Source organism: Octodon degus, unplaced genomic scaffold, assembly GCF_000260255.1.
Source record: "Octodon degus isolate 3935 unplaced genomic scaffold, OctDeg1.0 scaffold00017, whole genome shotgun sequence".
NCBI classification, from domain to species: domain Eukaryota; kingdom Metazoa; phylum Chordata; class Mammalia; order Rodentia; family Octodontidae; genus Octodon; species Octodon degus.
Window position 1 is genome coordinate 850,482 of NW_004524593.1, and position 17,902 is coordinate 868,383.

Below are 17,902 nucleotides of genomic sequence, written 5' to 3' on the forward strand. Positions count from 1 at the left end.
TCAGGCCCCCCAAATTCAAAAACCCAATCCAAAAATGAGCATCTGAGATGAATGTACACTTCTCAGATGCAGAAATGGAAATGGAAAATAAATATACGAAAAAATGTTCAACAGCATCAGTCATTTGAGAAATTCAAATGAAAATAATACTACCATACCATATCATCCCAGAAAGAATGGCTAAAATCAAGAAGTGAGCCGATGAGAAATACTGGAGGTGCTATGGGGAAGAGCAACCCTTCTTCACTGTTGCTGGGAATGTAGCTTGGTCAAACCACTATAAAAATCAGTACAGAGATTTCGCAGAAAGCTAGGATTGGAGGTCCTATTCAATCAGCTATTACCTTCCTGGGTATTTGTCCAGAAGAACTGAAAACATCAAACCACAATGATATATGTGCACCCATGTGTATAGCAGCAAAATTTGTCATAGCTAAATTGTGTAAACAACCCAATGCACATCAACCAAGAAATGAGAAAAAAAATGTGATAATTTTACACCATAGAATATTACTCAGCTATGAAAAAGATAAACTCAAGGCTTTTATAGGTAAAATAATACAACTAGAGAAAATAGTCATAAGTGAAATAAATCAGAACCACATGTGCAAACATCATATTGTCTCACTAGTGTCAGAACATGAAAAAAAATCTGAAAAGTACAATAGATACTGTAAAAGGGAGAAAATCTGTTCAAAAGGAAGTAACAACTGGGAGGAGGAAAAGAACAAAGGAAAGAAAGAAGGAAAGGGAAAAGATATATATGTATATGATAGCTTTGATAATTGTACTGCTGATTTCTGCTGGTTAATTTTTTTTATGTATTTGGTACAGGGTCTCACTATGCAGCTGGGGTTCATAGTGATCTTCCTGTTTTCAGCCTCCCTGGTGCTGGGACTATAGGCTTGTACCACACACCTGGTCTTGGTGGCCAGCTTAGTGAGCCTGGGGGCATAGCTGGTGTGGCAAGTGGTGCTGGGGATCAATCCCCATTCCCTGTGCTTGTCTAAGCCAGGAATATAGTCTGCTGAGCTATCTTGCCAGCCTTCTGCTTGTCTATTAAAAGAAGTTAAAGCTTAAATTTGTGTTTTCTTTTTCTTATCCCTTTAGATGCTAGTCTTATGGAAACCCACCACTATTATGGCCCCCTGGACTATATTGGAATATTTTGCTGAATTCACATACCTACAATATTTAAATGACAATGGACTACCCTTCTTTGACAAAACAAAACAAAAAAGGGGGTTACAAATGAATAACCATTTTGTATATGTATTTTCAAAACAGGACAGATATACAGCTGCATTCGCTTAATTCAATGAATGGAGAGATTTGTTCTAATAGTGTCTATGGACAGGATATCATGTCTGCATCTTGTAAAATGAATAACCACTAAGACAACAATATACAATGTATTAATTATTGAAACTGTACTAGGAATCTGTTTTTATACAATGTATTAATTATTGAAACTGTACTAGGAATCTGTTTTGAAACCGTCTCACTGTTATTTCTCAATAAAATTATTTTTAAAAAAAGAATTTTACAATAGTACAAGAGATTAAATTTAATTGTTTTAGGAAACCTGTTTTGAAACTATCTCAATGCTATTCTTTTCTCAACAAAATTAATATAAAAATAAATTTCTTTCTTTCTTTTTTTTTTTTTTTGTATTTTAGGGAAGGGTCCACAGGATGTTCAGGGTCTCACTACTAGACTGGACTCTTAGTGATTCACCTGTTTACAGCCTCCCAAGAGCTGGGATTACAGGAGCGCAACACCACACTCAGTGTCTCAGTGTGCCCTGGGGGGTGGGGCCAGCATGGCAGGCCCTGGGAATGAACCCCTGACCCCTGTGCCTGTTTGCAGGCACTTTAATCTGCTGAGCTATTTGGCTGGCCCAGCTATGTGGCTGGCCCCCTTTAAATTTCTTATAACTATTTTTTAACTAATTTTGCTTGCTTATATCTGGTAATCTGAACAATTAATTTGAAGACATCATTATGCAATATAACAAACATTGTGCAAGTCCTATTATTTTGTTTAGTTAAATTATGAAATTTCTAATTTTTTTACTATTTTTTATTCTTTTAAAAAGAACAAAAAGAGTACTGATTATCTGAAAGCTATTCTACTTACTTAGGCAAATTAACATATCATCTGGATTCTTCAGATATACTCCAAATCCCATAACTTTAACATAAAAGATGGCTTCTACTCCCTAAGATTGTCCAAAAAATCCTAACATAGTTGGACATCAATGTGATCCTGACACTCTTACAGGTTGTTCACTAAAATGGACAAATCTGGGGAAACAATTGGAAACTAAGAATGGTGTGAGTTCATGTTGAGCACCAAAGGACAGAAGCAGCAAAACTGAACTTACTGTTCAAGACCTAGGGATCCATGACCAGGTGCTAAGCTCAGAGGATCATAAATTGGATAGCCATCATACCAGAATAGGAAACTAAACTAAGAGATACATCAAAGCTAAGAGTCTTCCTTCTTCCCTTCCTTCTTTTTTTCCTTCTTTCTTTCCTTCCTTCCTTCCTTTCTTCCTTCCTTCCTTCCTTCCTTCCTTCCTTCTTTCCTTCCTTCCTTTTTTCTTTCTTCCTTTCTTCTGAACCCCAGAATAATCTGTTTTGAAGAGCTTTATTCTCAATTATATCAAGCTCAAGCTTTGTCTCAGAACAGAAGCACACAGACAGCTCTAGTGGATTTCTGGCTTGAGTGCTTGATAGACATACAGACTCAAAATGATCCAACCCTGAAATCTTGGTCTTCCTTTCTTTGGATTTGTCTGTGGAACAGACTTCCAACCTAAATAAATAATATCATTGTTCACCTAAAAAAAAAAGTCAAAGGGTCCAGCAAATGAAGAATGATCTGTGGTCCTCCTCTCTTTAATTAGGGTTTGATTACTTAGTTGATATTTTTCAGAACACAATAAGCATATGATGTTGCTTAATTTAACTGTAGCACACATTTTGCAATAAAAAGAAATTCTAACCAACACTCAGATTCGGACCTAGGTTTTGGTTTTGATAAGAGTTTTTGTATTTTTGTCTGCATTTTTGATATTCGGGGAAGAAGCAGGAAGAAATGACTTTGACCAACACAAAGACCATGATTATTACTACAGAAGAAGGCTTAAGTTTATTGGCTTTGATCTGAGATTCCTTTGGACCAATCATGTTGGCTAAATATGTAGACTTGTAGGCAGAACAGGCCAATGATCATTAATAGTTAAACATAAAATCTTCTACTGCCAAGCATCTGTCAGCTCTCCCTTGCCCATGTAAGTATTAATGGAATTGAAGTCATAATGAGTAAGAAGGAGGTAGCCAGAAATCTCTTTCACCATGCCCAGAATTTGAGGGTTTCATATTAATGATGTATCTACATATACAACTGTGATTGACACAAGGCTTCTATTTTTAAAAGTACATAAGGATTCAGATTTTAAATATATTCATGACAAACATACATGAGATCTCTTAGTTTCTTGTATATAAAATTGTCCTATATTGCACTGATCTTCTGGCTGGGAAAGAAAAACCAATTTGCATGGCTCCTGTCAGTCACATGTGGTTTGGAAATGCTTATGCATTCCAGATACACTTTGTGTAAACTGGAGAATCATATCCTATTTCCACTGGTTTGCATGCATGCATATAAAACTTGTTTTTCCCCAAATGCCACATGAACATAAGTGAAGAACCACCAGCAGTGATCATAATTAATTAACTTCTTTGCTGAACTTTCACAGCTATGATGGTGAGTGAAATTATTGGGCCTGTAGTTTCAAGAGGTGGTGACTTCAAGTTTGATTGTTTGCTTCTTTAGTTCTGTTCTGCAGAGCAGCTAAAGATAAAGTCAGAAACACTCACTCAACACACAGTTCCTGGTAATTGCTATGTGCCTGAAACTCTACTAATTCCTGAGAGATCCTGAGCAGAACTCCCACCATAAGGAACTCAGAGTTTAATGGGAAAGAACAAGAAGTAAAGAAATATTTGTAACCCAGTGAGATAGTGACCTTTGTAGGATTTGGGTTATGTATTGTGTCCTATGGACACAGCCAGAGAGTTTGCCAAAACTTCACAGAAGGTGAATGCTGCTCGTGGAGCATGAGTTGAAGTGAAGGACTGGAAGGCATTCAAGAAAGTAGGAACACTGTGTGCAAAGCTCATCAAGAACACATGTTTCAGGGACCTGAAAGAAATTCTGTATGGCTTAAGGCCAGAGTTAGAACCAGTAGAGGAAATAATTTGAAAATACATGGGGGAGAGGCAATAATTCTAATAAAGAATGCTGTTTTAAGAATCTACATTCTTGCATTAATGTTTGGAAGTATTTGCTCACTAAGAAAACATGTAAGTTGCAGATGAAGTAGGTAATGTCAAGATGTACAGCATCTGGACTTTATGCCTTACTCTTCTCTTTCCCTGGCACTTATATTATGGTGTACTTGACACATAGTTGGTGCACAATGAACATAAACTATTATTACTGCTCGTGATTGAAAGCTTCTAAAATGGACCCCAGTAATATGTGTCCTTATGCAAACCCTTTCTTTGAGTATTGGCTGGAATTACCGACTCATTTCTAATGGATAGACTTTCAGATTAATGAGCTATCACTTCAACATTGTGTTATAAAAAGACTAGGGGATGGGGAGATGGCTCAGTGGAATAAGCACTGCCCTGGCAAGCACAAGGGCCTGAGTTCAATCCCCTGTTCTGTAACAAAACAAAACAAAAACAAAAAAACTGGCTTTTCTCTCGGGCCCTGTATCATACACACAATGTTCTTTCTCTGTCTTAGTCTTTTCTTTTCCTTCATTAGCTGCTATATTTAAGACACTCAATACAAAGAGAGACTCATGCGCCAAGGAATTGAGCCATTCCCACTTGAGCAGATCCACTGTTAGTGCCTATGGGAGTGAGCTTGTACAAGGATCTTCAGAAGCTGCCAGTAGCTATGCAAATGAGCATGGAAGTGAACTCTCCAACTTCCTTCATGCCTTAGGAACCATAACAATGGCCAATGGCTTGACTGAAACCTTACAAGAGATTTGAGCCAGAGGCATCCAGCTGAGCTGCATAGAGTCCTCACCCCAAAACACTGTGATATAATGTTGGTTGTATTAAGCCACTAGAATTTGGTCCACAGAAACACTTTCCTTATGTATACTCCATTAAAATTGTGTGTTCCCTATCCTTTTGGGAGATGGGTTTCTGGTAAACTTAGGTTAAGCATGATGGCCCTGGACTTCTTCCTGAAACCTCAGCTTTTGTGATTAGAATCCTGATCTCCTGATCACCTAGTACTAAAGAAGTCACTTCAGTTCTTGTCCTCTAAGGGAGTGAAATTTATTTGCTCATTCATTCACTTAGTTAGATCATTGACAGATAAGTCTTCCATAGCTGTAGTTAGAGATTGTTAAGTTTGGAATGTTCCACATCGCTGATCATGGGCACACCAACACAGTGAAGAACACTGCCTGTACTATCTGCTTCTAAGAGTTCATTCACTGTCACGCATCTAAATGATGACAATCATAGATTTCCAGAGAAAAGCACATGCAGTTACCATGTTGCCTATTTCGATGTACAACCATAAATGAGTTCGTGACAAGTCTTCATAGTAATTGGTAAACTTGCAGTCTACACTGTCCAGGTGAGAGCAAGTGGAAAAATATACATTGTGGAGGGAACACTGAGTTTTTGGCAAAGAATTTTTGGCAGTTTATGAAACAACGTTGATTTGAAGTCAGTGCTTTTATATGTAAAAAAGATGTTAAGATCTTGTAAAGCTGTTAAGTATTTACATAAAAATTATTCTCAGTTAAAGAAAGAAGAGCAAAATATAAAACCCAACATGTCTTCCACGGATTATTCTTTGCTTGCTTCCTAGGACATTTTAGTAAGTTCCAAGTTCATTTTCCAGTGAATGATTAAGCAATCATAATAGTTACTACATCTACATGACAGCAGTACATTATAATCACAATAAAAAGAAGAAAAGATCTATATAACTAAAAGTGTAACTTTTGCTATCTGACAAGGTCAGGCAATAGTGAGGATAGATATAGTTACTTTCTCTTAGTTCATTGAGAAGAATGGTTTGTACAGATACTATTTAGAAAAGATATCATGTCTGCAGCTTGTCTTTTGAAGACAACAATATGCAATATGTTAGTTATTGTAACTTTCCTACTAAACTGTTTTGAAACTGCTTTATTGCTATCTTTTTTCTCACTAAAATGAATAAAATATTTTTAAAAAGAAAGAAGAAAGAAATGAAGAAAAGGGACTTTGTACCTCTGTTCCCGATGCTTCTGTCCCTCAGCCTCTGAAATGCAGTTACTGGGAGCTGAAGGACTGACATGGGAGGATGTCCTTAGAGCCACCGCTGAGATGCCCACCAAATGAGATGAGAAATTCAGCAGCACGGAGGTGGTATGGTGGGTGAGAACAGAGGCAGAGGTCACATTGATAACCAGTGGGTTATGCTGGCATGAGAGTTCATAAGTCCCTGGAGAGAAGTAAAGAGATAAATTAACATTTTTAACTATTCATCTAGCTCCATGCCATTTTATTTTCTTTATAGCTATGTGATACATAAGAGATCCCAAACAATATCAGAAAGATACATCAAACTGACTCTTGGATCTATTGGGTTGTCCTCTAATCATTCTCAAGGAATCATTCTTGGACTCACCAAGAGAGTGGTTGCTTCCACTGACATCGATCAGGTAGAGAGTCACTGTTGGCCGCTGATGCTTTCCAGGGGCCAGTCCATCGGATGTCAAGAAAATGAAAACTGCTGTGGCAACACCAGGTCTATTAAAACACACCTAAGGCATAAGCACACATATGCATGAGTTGTTATGTTTATAAGCAATCAAAGCATGTGCCACACCATGCCTGATTCTCTCAGAGTTTGCCATTAACAGATGGGAAAAATATGGGAGTCAGCACAGAAAAGTATTGAAGGTCACACAAAAAGTCATAACAAGAGGGAAAGAAGATGATTTTCAATGACCAAGTACGTGATGCTTTTTTATGTAATTGGTTAGTGTACTGTTTTGTTTTTATTTCAAATTCTTTTTTTCAATTTGTATATTTCTTTCTTTAAATTTCCCAAAAGATCACTCAGAGAACATTGGTGGAGACACTAAGCCTCCACATAGCCATTCAACGTACTGGTTTCACTAAAGACAGAGAAGTGAACAAGATGAACACTGAGCCAATATACAAGTTAACAGACCAAATTCTTTGAAGCTGTGCATTTTCACCTCTAGCTGTCAATCTTCACCTCTGTATTTACACCTGCCCCTAATTTTCCAGAATTTCTCATTTAGCATGTGAATTACATACAACATGGAAGAGAGGCTCCTGCAGAGTCTATTGCTTCTGAGATTGAACTCTAAAATACTGCTTATTTTTATGGTTTACCCGGCACCCCAAGCTTATATATTCTGATCCTATATGGTAAACAAACCAAGCTAAAGGCACAGGAAAATTCCATTATTTATAAGGAATATTCCTGTATGATTAGACCTATTATAACTACATCAGATGTACAGAATACACTGTGAAAACTTTGTCGCTGGGAACAGTTTCATAAAAAAAAATCATAAAGTTCCAGAATTAAATACAGCCTGTCTCCTAGCCACTGCTAAAGATCCAGTGTTTATTTCCATACTGGACTTATATGATGTGATAATTTACTTTGATTTGATTTCTTAGAGCTTAACATTACCCCTACTTTCTATTGAGAATAGTCCCCAACTTTCTCTGATGTTACATCTGTGATTAATGACCAGAGTCTTGGCTTTCAAAGTCATAGGTACATTTTTCTGGCATTTTATCATGGTTAAAGGGTGATGTGGCCCCAGGAAATTTATTCAGTATAAAAACACAGCAAAACATCTAATGGCAGGGGCCTCCTCTAAAATGGAAAGAGGGAGCGTAAAGCATGTTTTCTATTTTAATGAAAATTTTTTCTCATCCACAGATTGGTGTTTCCTGAGCCTTGGCAGTGTGTTTATGGAGTATCCATTTGTGCTGCTGGCTTAATTAGGGTGATTTTATGATTTACAGTGGTCAAGGCAGCACAGCTCTCCCTTCTTTCTCTTTTCCTTTGAGGGAAAGACAAGCCACACTTTTTATGGTTTCTGCTCCCCATTTTTTTCATTTCTACTCTTTGAAGTAATAAATATTCCTTCATAACTTAAGAAACATCCAACCATAAGTTTCAGTTTCTAATATGAAGTCCTCTGTCCCCAGTGGGTGTGGGCTAGACATGAAATACATCCTAAGGAAAACAAGAGCCGAACTCAAAGTTCTGGACTCCAGCAGCAAATGACATCAAAGCCCTCTGGGAACTCCTATAACCTCTTCCTTTTCATACACCACAAAAGAGACCTGAGCATGGAGAGAAAGTTCTGGCACATTTCCTGATCCATGAACAGACAAAGTCCAAACAAGCACCTGGTGGCTTTACCTCAATGGGCCTCAGACCTCAAGAGTGGGGTGGTTTTAACAAGGAACAGGAGATCTCAGTCTTCCTGCTGCCAGGGCCCAGAATAGACACCACCCACCTGAAGCTAGTTAGGAGAGGTACCTCTTACAGAGTGGCTTCTCTATTCTGAAGGCCCATGTCCACAGCTCCCAACTCATTGCAACTCTTAACAATATGCCCCTTTATTCTGCAGCTCGCTAAATACAAAACCACTTCTATAGATAAAGACTGCTTCCTCTGATAGTAGCATCTTTGTTTGATTTGATTGTGATTCTCTATGATTTGTAGGCAATGTTGTGGCAGGATTTCTAGTCCAGGGGTTAAGTAGGAAAACCACAGGTAAGACATACAAAGGCCACACAAGTATAGGAATATTAGACTACACAAAGCAAAGAAAGACAAAGGATCAAGTTATGGGACACTGAGTCTAGCCTATTTCTTCTCACAGGGCTAGACAAAGATAGCCATGATTCATTTTTACTTGAACCAGAAGTGTATCTCACAGCAACAAATATAAGCAAAAGAAAGTGTAAATTCCTTCACATAACTACTGCATTGTCACCTGTAAAGCAGAGATGACTCCAAATCAGTGCATCATTACTCTAAGCAGGGATGAGAAAACTTAAGTTTATGTAGTTAGTGAAGATTGATGATCAGGCAGAAGCTTTAGTGGTTTGGCTCTTTGATCAATCTTCACTAGCTACCTAAACCCAAGCAACCCATCTATCCTGTCTGGTCCTGGGCTTCCCTTCCCATAACTGACAATAGAGATGTGGCCTATCACACATGGTTTCAAGGAAGTAATGTGACCATATGGGGCATTGTTTATTATATAATTCCTATTTGCTAAGGGGAAACACTTTATATCCAGCCTACACTGTAGGAAGAAAAGCTGAAAAAATATAATTCTATAGCAAACTGTGCAATTTTACATTCTGGTATAGAGGGAGAATTATGCTTTTCTAAAATTTATGGGCTGCAATGTGAAATATGCGTTTTAAGATTGATGTTTGTAGAAATGTGAAGTGGTACTTTAGCTTCTGGTTTCACAGAAACTGTCAATATTTGAGATTCTTAGTATATGATGTAATTCTCCCTTATGAATTGAATCTATAAAAATACATTCATCTCTTGGTATTTGACTGCTTTAAAACTCATTAAAACTCAATGCATTTGGATAGCAAAATTTTGGACCAGTACTTTGTTGGTACTCAAATGCAAGCTAGAACCTGTTAGTATCAATCACCTTGTGCCTCACAGTACCCTTTCTAGTCAAAGCAATTGGAACTCAATATTTTTGTTAGCCATATAACTGAGAGCTCATTAGTGGGCACAAATGTACCACTGTACATTTTTACATGTAGATTTCTTCATAGATAATTTTATCATTTAACATGCCCTAAGAGAAAGATCCAAAATGCTCTGAAGTCAAAACATTGTTAGTTTTATCTATAGCATTTTATTAGTTGTTTTTATACATTACAGATGCAATATAAAGTTAACATGTCCTTTACAAGATATAAAACCTATAGCTAGATGTCAAAAAAGAGATAAGATCTTCCAGAAAATCAAGTGATTCTCAAGTCTAAGAAATGGTCCCAAGTTAGGACTGCCAGAGAAATTAACTCCTTGCATGCATCACAAAGTATTTTGCAACAAAGAGAAAATGCAGAGCTAATGGACAACAGATTTATAGAGAAAAGAAAGAGAGAAAGAAGACATACAGAGGAGAGAAGAGAGACAGAGACAGAGACAGAGAGATAGAGAGACACAGAGACACAGAGAGAAACAGAGAGAGAGACCGAGAGAGAGACAGAGAGACAGAGAAAGACAGAGACAGAGAGAGAGAGAGACAGAGAGAGGATTAAGAGGATTGATTTAGGTACTGCCATACAATAGCTGGGGAGAGTCAGCCCCAAATACTGAGTTGATTTTTCATTCAAAGAATACACATTAACTACTCAATCTAACTGCTGGCCCCTGGTGAAGAATAAGACTGAAAGAATGTGTCTCTAATGAAGAACTGCTTGATCTTAAGAAATTCCCGTCCAGTCTGTCTGCTGGGCCCAGACACACTCATTCTGCTCCCCAGCCAAGCATGTCAACTTCCAGGTCACCCTTGCGGTGGTCACCACATAGCAGATCCTGAAACTATACCACAAATTTGAGAGGAATCTTATCTGAGGTTTCCAGATGTTCTGGGTTATTGTGTTGCTGTGTTTCTACGCTTTTCCTTTCTCACTCATCTATGGCACTTAGCAACTCTAGAGGGCAATGGAGGACCTTTGGCCAAGAGAAGGGGGGTTCAGCCAGGAGAACCTCAGGTTTGCAAACATAGTGTGGATGATTTGCTGGAGCCTCTACCATGTTCATGAAGCTTTTATTCCTACTTGAGATTTTTGAACTGTGGCATCCTCTTGCTACAAAGATTTTAACTATGGAAGTAGAATTGAGGGTTGTAAGAGCTGGTGGCTCCCTCTAGGCAAATGCTAGAGAAAAGGGACTTAGGTTTTCCCACTGTAAGATCTGAATCCTTCTGACTTCATCAGTATCCTTATTTTGAGATGAGTTGAAAAGTATAGATTCCTTAGAAATTTGTTGACCTTTGGAATTCTTCTGTGCCCAAGAAATGAAGTTACCTAAGCATATAGCAGTAAACAGTTGTGTACAACTTTAGAAAACTGAGAAATATCTTTAAGTTTCATTTATGGCCTAATTAAGGAAACCAGAAAACAGACTAAGAACATTTGTACTATAGGTTGAGCCATATTCATTTTAAATAGGTGAACAATTATCAAATGTTGGCAATCTCATATGACTCAACCTAATAATTCTGTGTAGACTTCAGAGATTTTGGCAAGCAGAGATTAAGTTCTAAAGTTTCAAAGGACCTGTCCTGAAGTCCATTCTAATAGACAAAGGGACAGTGTGAAGCAAGTGACCTCTTCCCAGTTAATTATCTTGGTTGTTTCCATACTTGATCATGTGAATCAAAACACAGGGGCTGGTGAGCCTCATTTAATTTCTTCCTCATGTTTAGCCCTTATCCCTTTTGGTATGAGTCAAAGCCCCACATGACTTCCTGCTTTATTGTTTCATAGTAAAAGGAAGGCCATAAACACATGGGTTTATGTGGATCTTTTTGTAGAAAAGTGAGGCCAACTTGAAATTTTGAAAAATGAAGAAAGAACCAGATTATGGCCCTTACCATCTAGGGAAAGCTATTCAAAAATATATAATTTGGCAAGCTAATGGAAAGAGCGTGGATCAGATCAGATGACTGGTTCAATTCTTTCCAAGACCATTTCCTCAAATCATGATATCAGACACTAACACTAAATCTTTCACTGTTAGAAAAAATTTATGAGACTCAGAAAGAGGATCAGGAGACAGAAACAAATCTGGTACGGTTGCCATGATGTGTCATCTATATACCCTCTTCCATGGCAGTGGCACTCACCACACTGTAAAGTCTCTTTCTGGTCACAGCAAAGAGTGATCTCTTCATGTAATGTCACTGCATTTTGCTTGAGTGACAAGGGGTAGGCAGCCCAGGTGCAGTGATCTTTTTTGTATCAGTGATGGATAGAATAGGACAACTCTTAAGCCACCCCAGCTATCATAGGATGCTGACACCTGCATATAGTTGTTTCAGTTTTACTGACCTCTGCCCAATCCTAGTTCTTTCGTACCCTTACACATGATAAGCCCAAGAGGGAGTTCTAAACAAACTTCCTGCATGGAAATCCTTATCTCAATATGGGTCTTGTGGAAAGCCCATTTAAGACAAAGCCTGAGAATGAAAAAAGACATTATAGGGGCCGGGGGGATACCTCAGTGGAATAAGTGCTTGCCTGGCAAGCACAAGGTCCTGAGTTCAATCCCTGACACCACAAAAACAGAAAGAAAGAAGACACTACAAAATATAGCTGGAAGAGGTCTTCTCAGGAACAAGAATCCATAGGAAAACAGGAGAAAAATGAAAGCATAACCTAGTAAGGCAAGAGTTTATCTTGCATGAAAATATTCTATCCCAATTATTCATGGAACTGAATAATGAAAGCTGCCATGTTAAGGGCCAAAAAAACTTCCATGTAAAAATTAATTTAAAATGTATATTATTATCAATCAAATAGGAAAAACAAAAAAAGATTTCTTTACTTTCTGGAGATAAACTCTTCAGTCATTGGAAGGTGGAGCTCCTTAAGTGCATTGGCTAGTATTTAATGGACATAAAAATCAGGTGCACAAAGTCATTGTTGCTTTTGCAGGATTTACAGGGATTACAGAGAGCCCCAAATGTTAAATGTTCTCAACAACAAAAGATTTTCTTTCAACACATAACAAGTTATTAGAAATTCTCATCACACATATGGAAATAATGCAATATACCATAGAAAAAAATTTGCCCTATTAAATAGAAAATCTTACACTTACATGAATTTTCACTTGATGAGTTAGAGTCAATTTTGAATCATTTTGAACATCAATTGTTTCACTTAATAGTGAGCTAATTCTCTGAAGCAGTGTTTCCCAAACTTGAACTTACATACAAATCATCTGAGATTCTCGCTAAAAATGCAACCTGTGAGGTGACAGAGCTGTGATCCTGCATATCTAACAAGCTTTCAGGTGACAACCACACTTGGTAGAACAAGGCTTTGAAGATATCAGTAAATAGCACTATCACTGGCCTCAGCAGTTTAGGAGTCTAGGACTATAATATTGCTATTAATTATATTTGTCTACTATTTTCTTTTAAAATTTCACTACTAACTTCAAACTTAAATGCAGAACTGGTAAGCATCATATAAACATCTTATTTGAAAGAAATTTAGACAGAAAGCTCATACCCAGTGTTATGATTTGTGTCTAGTTGTCCCCCTCCCCCACAAAGCCTCATGTAAGTTATGGGGCAGATGCGACTGAAGGAGCAAGGAGTGGCTTGAGGGGCGGGGCCAGAGAGACCTACCCATTAAACTGGCTAGCCTGCGCTTTCTCAGAAGTGTGGAGTCATCCTGGACACAGCACCGCCCCAGCCTGTCCTCCAGTGTCTTGAAACCTCCAGTAACTGTGAGCTAAATAAAACTTTCCTTTCCTCATTTTGAGTGTCGGGTATTTGTCCCAGCAATGAGAGAAGAGTAACTAAGACACCCAAGAAGATTATACAATTTATATAAGGTTATTTGACTATTAAAAATAGTTGATATTAAAAATAGGAATTATAGTACTATTCTTCTGAATGCATATTTCCTTCCAATTTCTTCATCACCTACTAATTTACTGCTCCACTTATATAGCAAAACGAAAATCCAGGAGACTAGTATTGTTAGAATTATATTACACATCCATAATAAGTGGTATTGCATTGGATTTACTGACTTATTTTCTTTTTCATTAAATTATGAAATCTGGAGCCAAGAAGATAGCTCAGTGGCATAAGCATCTGCCTGGCAAGCCCAAGGTCCTGAGTTTGATCTCCAGGACTCAAAAAGAAAAAAGTTATGAAATCTGGACAGCTTCTTCCGTGATTGAAGTCATCACTAGATAAGTGTTTTGTACTTTAAAACTGATGAAAGAAAAAATTGGAAGAGTTGCCAGATTTAGCAAAACAATCAAGTGAACAAAAAAACAGAGAATGATTGCTTAAATTCACATATCTGATAAACAATGATTTTTAGTATGCTGAAATGTTACCTAGAAATATTTATACTTATACTACATATTAATGGTTTATACGAAATTAAAAATTTAACTACATGTATTTTTCTGCAACTCAATATTGGAAAGATATAAGAATGCACTTATATGAATCAAATTTTGATAATCATTTCACAATACCATATATACTGTATCAAAGTAGCACACTCTACACCGTAAATATATGCACATTTTTTAGTAAATAAAAAAACAAAAAGAGCCAATCTAAAAAACAAGAGCAGAGAACACAAATGAAGAAGAGCACAATAGAGGAAAGGACTTTGTAGATGTACAGCTATATAAACAAATTCATAAAGAGAAAATTAGTAAGAGTGGTTGATGCTTTTTTATGAGCCAATGTGGAGTGCACATTTTGATTATGGACTAGTACTAATTCCTGATGGAAGAAAAAAAATCATAATTTAAGTTCTTCCTAATAAAATGAAAGTTCAGAGAGGAGAGCAAAAACCTCTAAGAAGGTCGCACCAGGCACAATAAAGTTATGCTCTGAAAAAATCAGTGCTGGAGGTATACAAAAAAAAAAAATGCTGTCAAAATCCAAAGTTTTAAAAAGAAATTATAAGTCACTATAAAATGCTTAGAGGCTGGGATTAGTGGGACACACGTGTAATCACAGAACTCAGGAGGCTGAGGCAGGAGGATCATTTCAAGTTTGAGACCAGCTTGCGCTGCAAATTGAGCTCAAGTCCAGCTTGAACTGCATAGCAGGACCCTGTCTCAAAAAATGAAACAAGACAAAACAAAACAAAAAACTTTTCAGAGCCAAAGTGGAATAAAAGATCTATATGTCAAAATTTATGTGGTATAATTAAAGTAACACTAAGAAAAAAAAATTATGGACTACCAGAAGCAAATCAAACAAACATTCAACACAAGAAGCTAGAAAAAAGGAACAGTAACATAAATTTAAAGAAACAAGAAATTAATAATAAAAATAAGGTTAGAAATTCATGAAATAAACTAGAACTGAAATAATGATGAATTACACTAAACATTGCTCTTTGAAAGATGCTAGTAATTTAGACAAATAGCATGTACAATCAAAAGATATTTCAAAAGTATACACTATAAATAGGGTGACATCTAGCATGAAAAATACATTATAAGCAAGCAACAGCAACAAATTTGAACGTGGAGATAAATTAGTAACTCTCTTAAAATATTCAAAAATCCCAAATTAGAACAGAAAAAAATACAAATATTAATGACAGTTAAAGAAATGTAATTGACAATTACAAATATTTACTCAAGAGAACCCAGAACCAAATGGTTTCCTGGTGAGCTCTGCCAAATTTGACAACCCCTCTTTTATACAAGTAGTTTCAGAAAATAAAAAGCAGTGTATACTGTACATATACACTGACATAAATAATGTGAATATTGAGAAATAATGTGAATGTTGAAAGGAAATAATGAGACATGAATAATGTGAATATTGAAAAGAAATATATAGATGAAGTCAACATGCAAATACAAATGCAAAACTCCTACATGAAAGATTAGTCAATAAAATTCAGCAATATGTGCTAAAGTATATAATAAACATCTAAGTGTACTTCATAAGAGCAAAAAAGATTTGATGTATAAGGTAAATCTATCACATGAATCAACATCATGATGAATCAAAAGAGAAAAACCACATAATCATATCAATTGTTGTTAATCACATGGTTAAATTCAACACACACACATGGAAACACGCTTTTCAAGAGACAGAAGCAAGAACTCAAGTCTTACTCTAAAATTTATGTGAAAAGTGTTTGCAAATAATGAATAAGTACCACAAATTTGAAAAAAAAAAGGTAAAAAAGTACAAGAGGGACATTCTGTGAGTCTTATTATTTAAGTAATAAAATTTAGGATAATAAATTAACAGAAAAAAATGGAACATAAGAATTGAAATAAATACTCGGGCATTTTCTACTATTTGATAGATAAATCAGCACACCAAATCCACACAAGAGTAGACCAGCAAATGAAGGCAAAGGTAGACACTTTAATGTCATGAAACTTGATCAGCCTGTCACATTTCTTTAAGAAATAGCTTTCTACCATATGCTATGTAAAACAAATTTCAGTATATCAAAGGCTATAGTTTGAAAGGTACAATTATTAAAATAACATAAAAAATAAAACATATCTTTATGATCCCAGCAAAATCTGATGAATTTGTCTATACTATAACTGAAAAGGAATACTACATGTCTAAATATTACTACATAAGGGGATGCTCTATCCCATCATTAATGAGCAAAAGTTTAAAGTATCACAAAACTAAAAAAATCACTTTGTTTTCATCAGATTGATTAAATTTATGTAATTACATAACATCAAGTTCGAGTTCAAGTATAGAAGCAAAAGCACAATCCTCAATGTCTTGGGAGTTTAAATGCATGTTGGACTTCCTTGTGCCATTGATCTGTCCAGTACTTCCACTATTTATTCAGTATAATTTTATGATATATTTTCATATCTGACAAGACCCAATAACCCAATATTTTCATAATTCCTGTAAAAAAATTAGAAGTCAGTTTTGTAATCCTTTAAATTGTCTTGTTTGATTTTTGTTGGAATTGTGTAAAGTTTAAAGATTTATGGAGAAGTGGCATTCGCATGAGATTGTCTTTCTGTTCAGAACTGGTTTTTTGTTTTCATTCATTCAAGCTCTTGTTGTGTCTGTTAGCCTTTCTTTATAGAGTTATTTCAAAACTCTTGAGGTTTGTTTCAACTTCTTTGTGCCATTTTATTGGTACTGTGGTTGAGATTAATCATATTTTCTTCATTGATAGTTGTTTTAAATTAGTGCTACAATATTACATTTAGTAATATTTCTACTAAATTGTGATACCAAATGAAATGATTTTCAGGTTCTTTTTAAATTCATTTTATCAGAAGATAAAACTTTATCTCTTTCCTATTTTATGCTTATCTTCTTTTATCTCATAAAATACAGAATTAAGAATCTAACTGCCCTGTCGCCCTATCACTTTACACAATTCCAACAAAAACCAAACAGTAAATCAACTGTGGTGATATGGAAGATTTTTCTCTCACTGATCTGCCCTTCTCTGTTGTTGTGTTTGTTTTTACTTTTGTTTTAATTTGATCTTTCTTAATTATCTATGGAAGAAACTCTAATCAGTGATTTTACATCTTTTTTTCTAACTAAAGTCCCTGTAAGTATTGCATTGAGTTCATCCACAAATCTTCATATGCTGCTCCATTATTATTCAGTTCAAAATGTTTTCTAATTACCATTATAAAATTTCCTTTGACCTATAGATTATTTATAAATGTATTGCTTCATTGCAAAAAACAAGAATTTCCAAGACATCCTTGTTATTAATTTCTAGTTAATACTACTGAGGCCTAAAAAACTATTTATAATTTCAGTACTATGTATATTTTCAATCCTCCTCACTGCCAAGACTTACTTTATGCTCTATGTTAGTGAGTATATTATATACATTATACAGTTGTTGAACAGGGTGTTTTTACAAATGTCAATTGGGTCAAGATTTAATTCATTTAATTTGGAGCTCTATTTTTATTTTTTATTAATTTTACTGAGAAACAAATAACAATGAGACAGTTTCAAAATAGATTAGTAACTCATCCACATGGCTGACACTAACAAAGGATCTTCAAT

The 17,902-nt window shown here is 35.9% G+C and overlaps 1 protein-coding gene across 1 annotated transcript in view; it reads right to left on the minus strand.

Annotated features, from left to right (window-relative positions):
- Pappa2 (pappalysin 2) overlaps positions 1–17,902 on the minus strand; it is a 300,191-nt gene that overhangs the window by 102,853 nt on the left and 179,436 nt on the right. The window contains exons 13-14 of the mRNA XM_004626777.2: positions 6,727–6,862; positions 6,327–6,540 (exon numbers count right to left, since the gene is read on the minus strand). Coding sequence (XP_004626834.1) covers positions 6,327–6,540; positions 6,727–6,862 — 350 coding nt within the window. The remainder of the gene's footprint in view (positions 1–6,326; positions 6,541–6,726; positions 6,863–17,902) is intronic.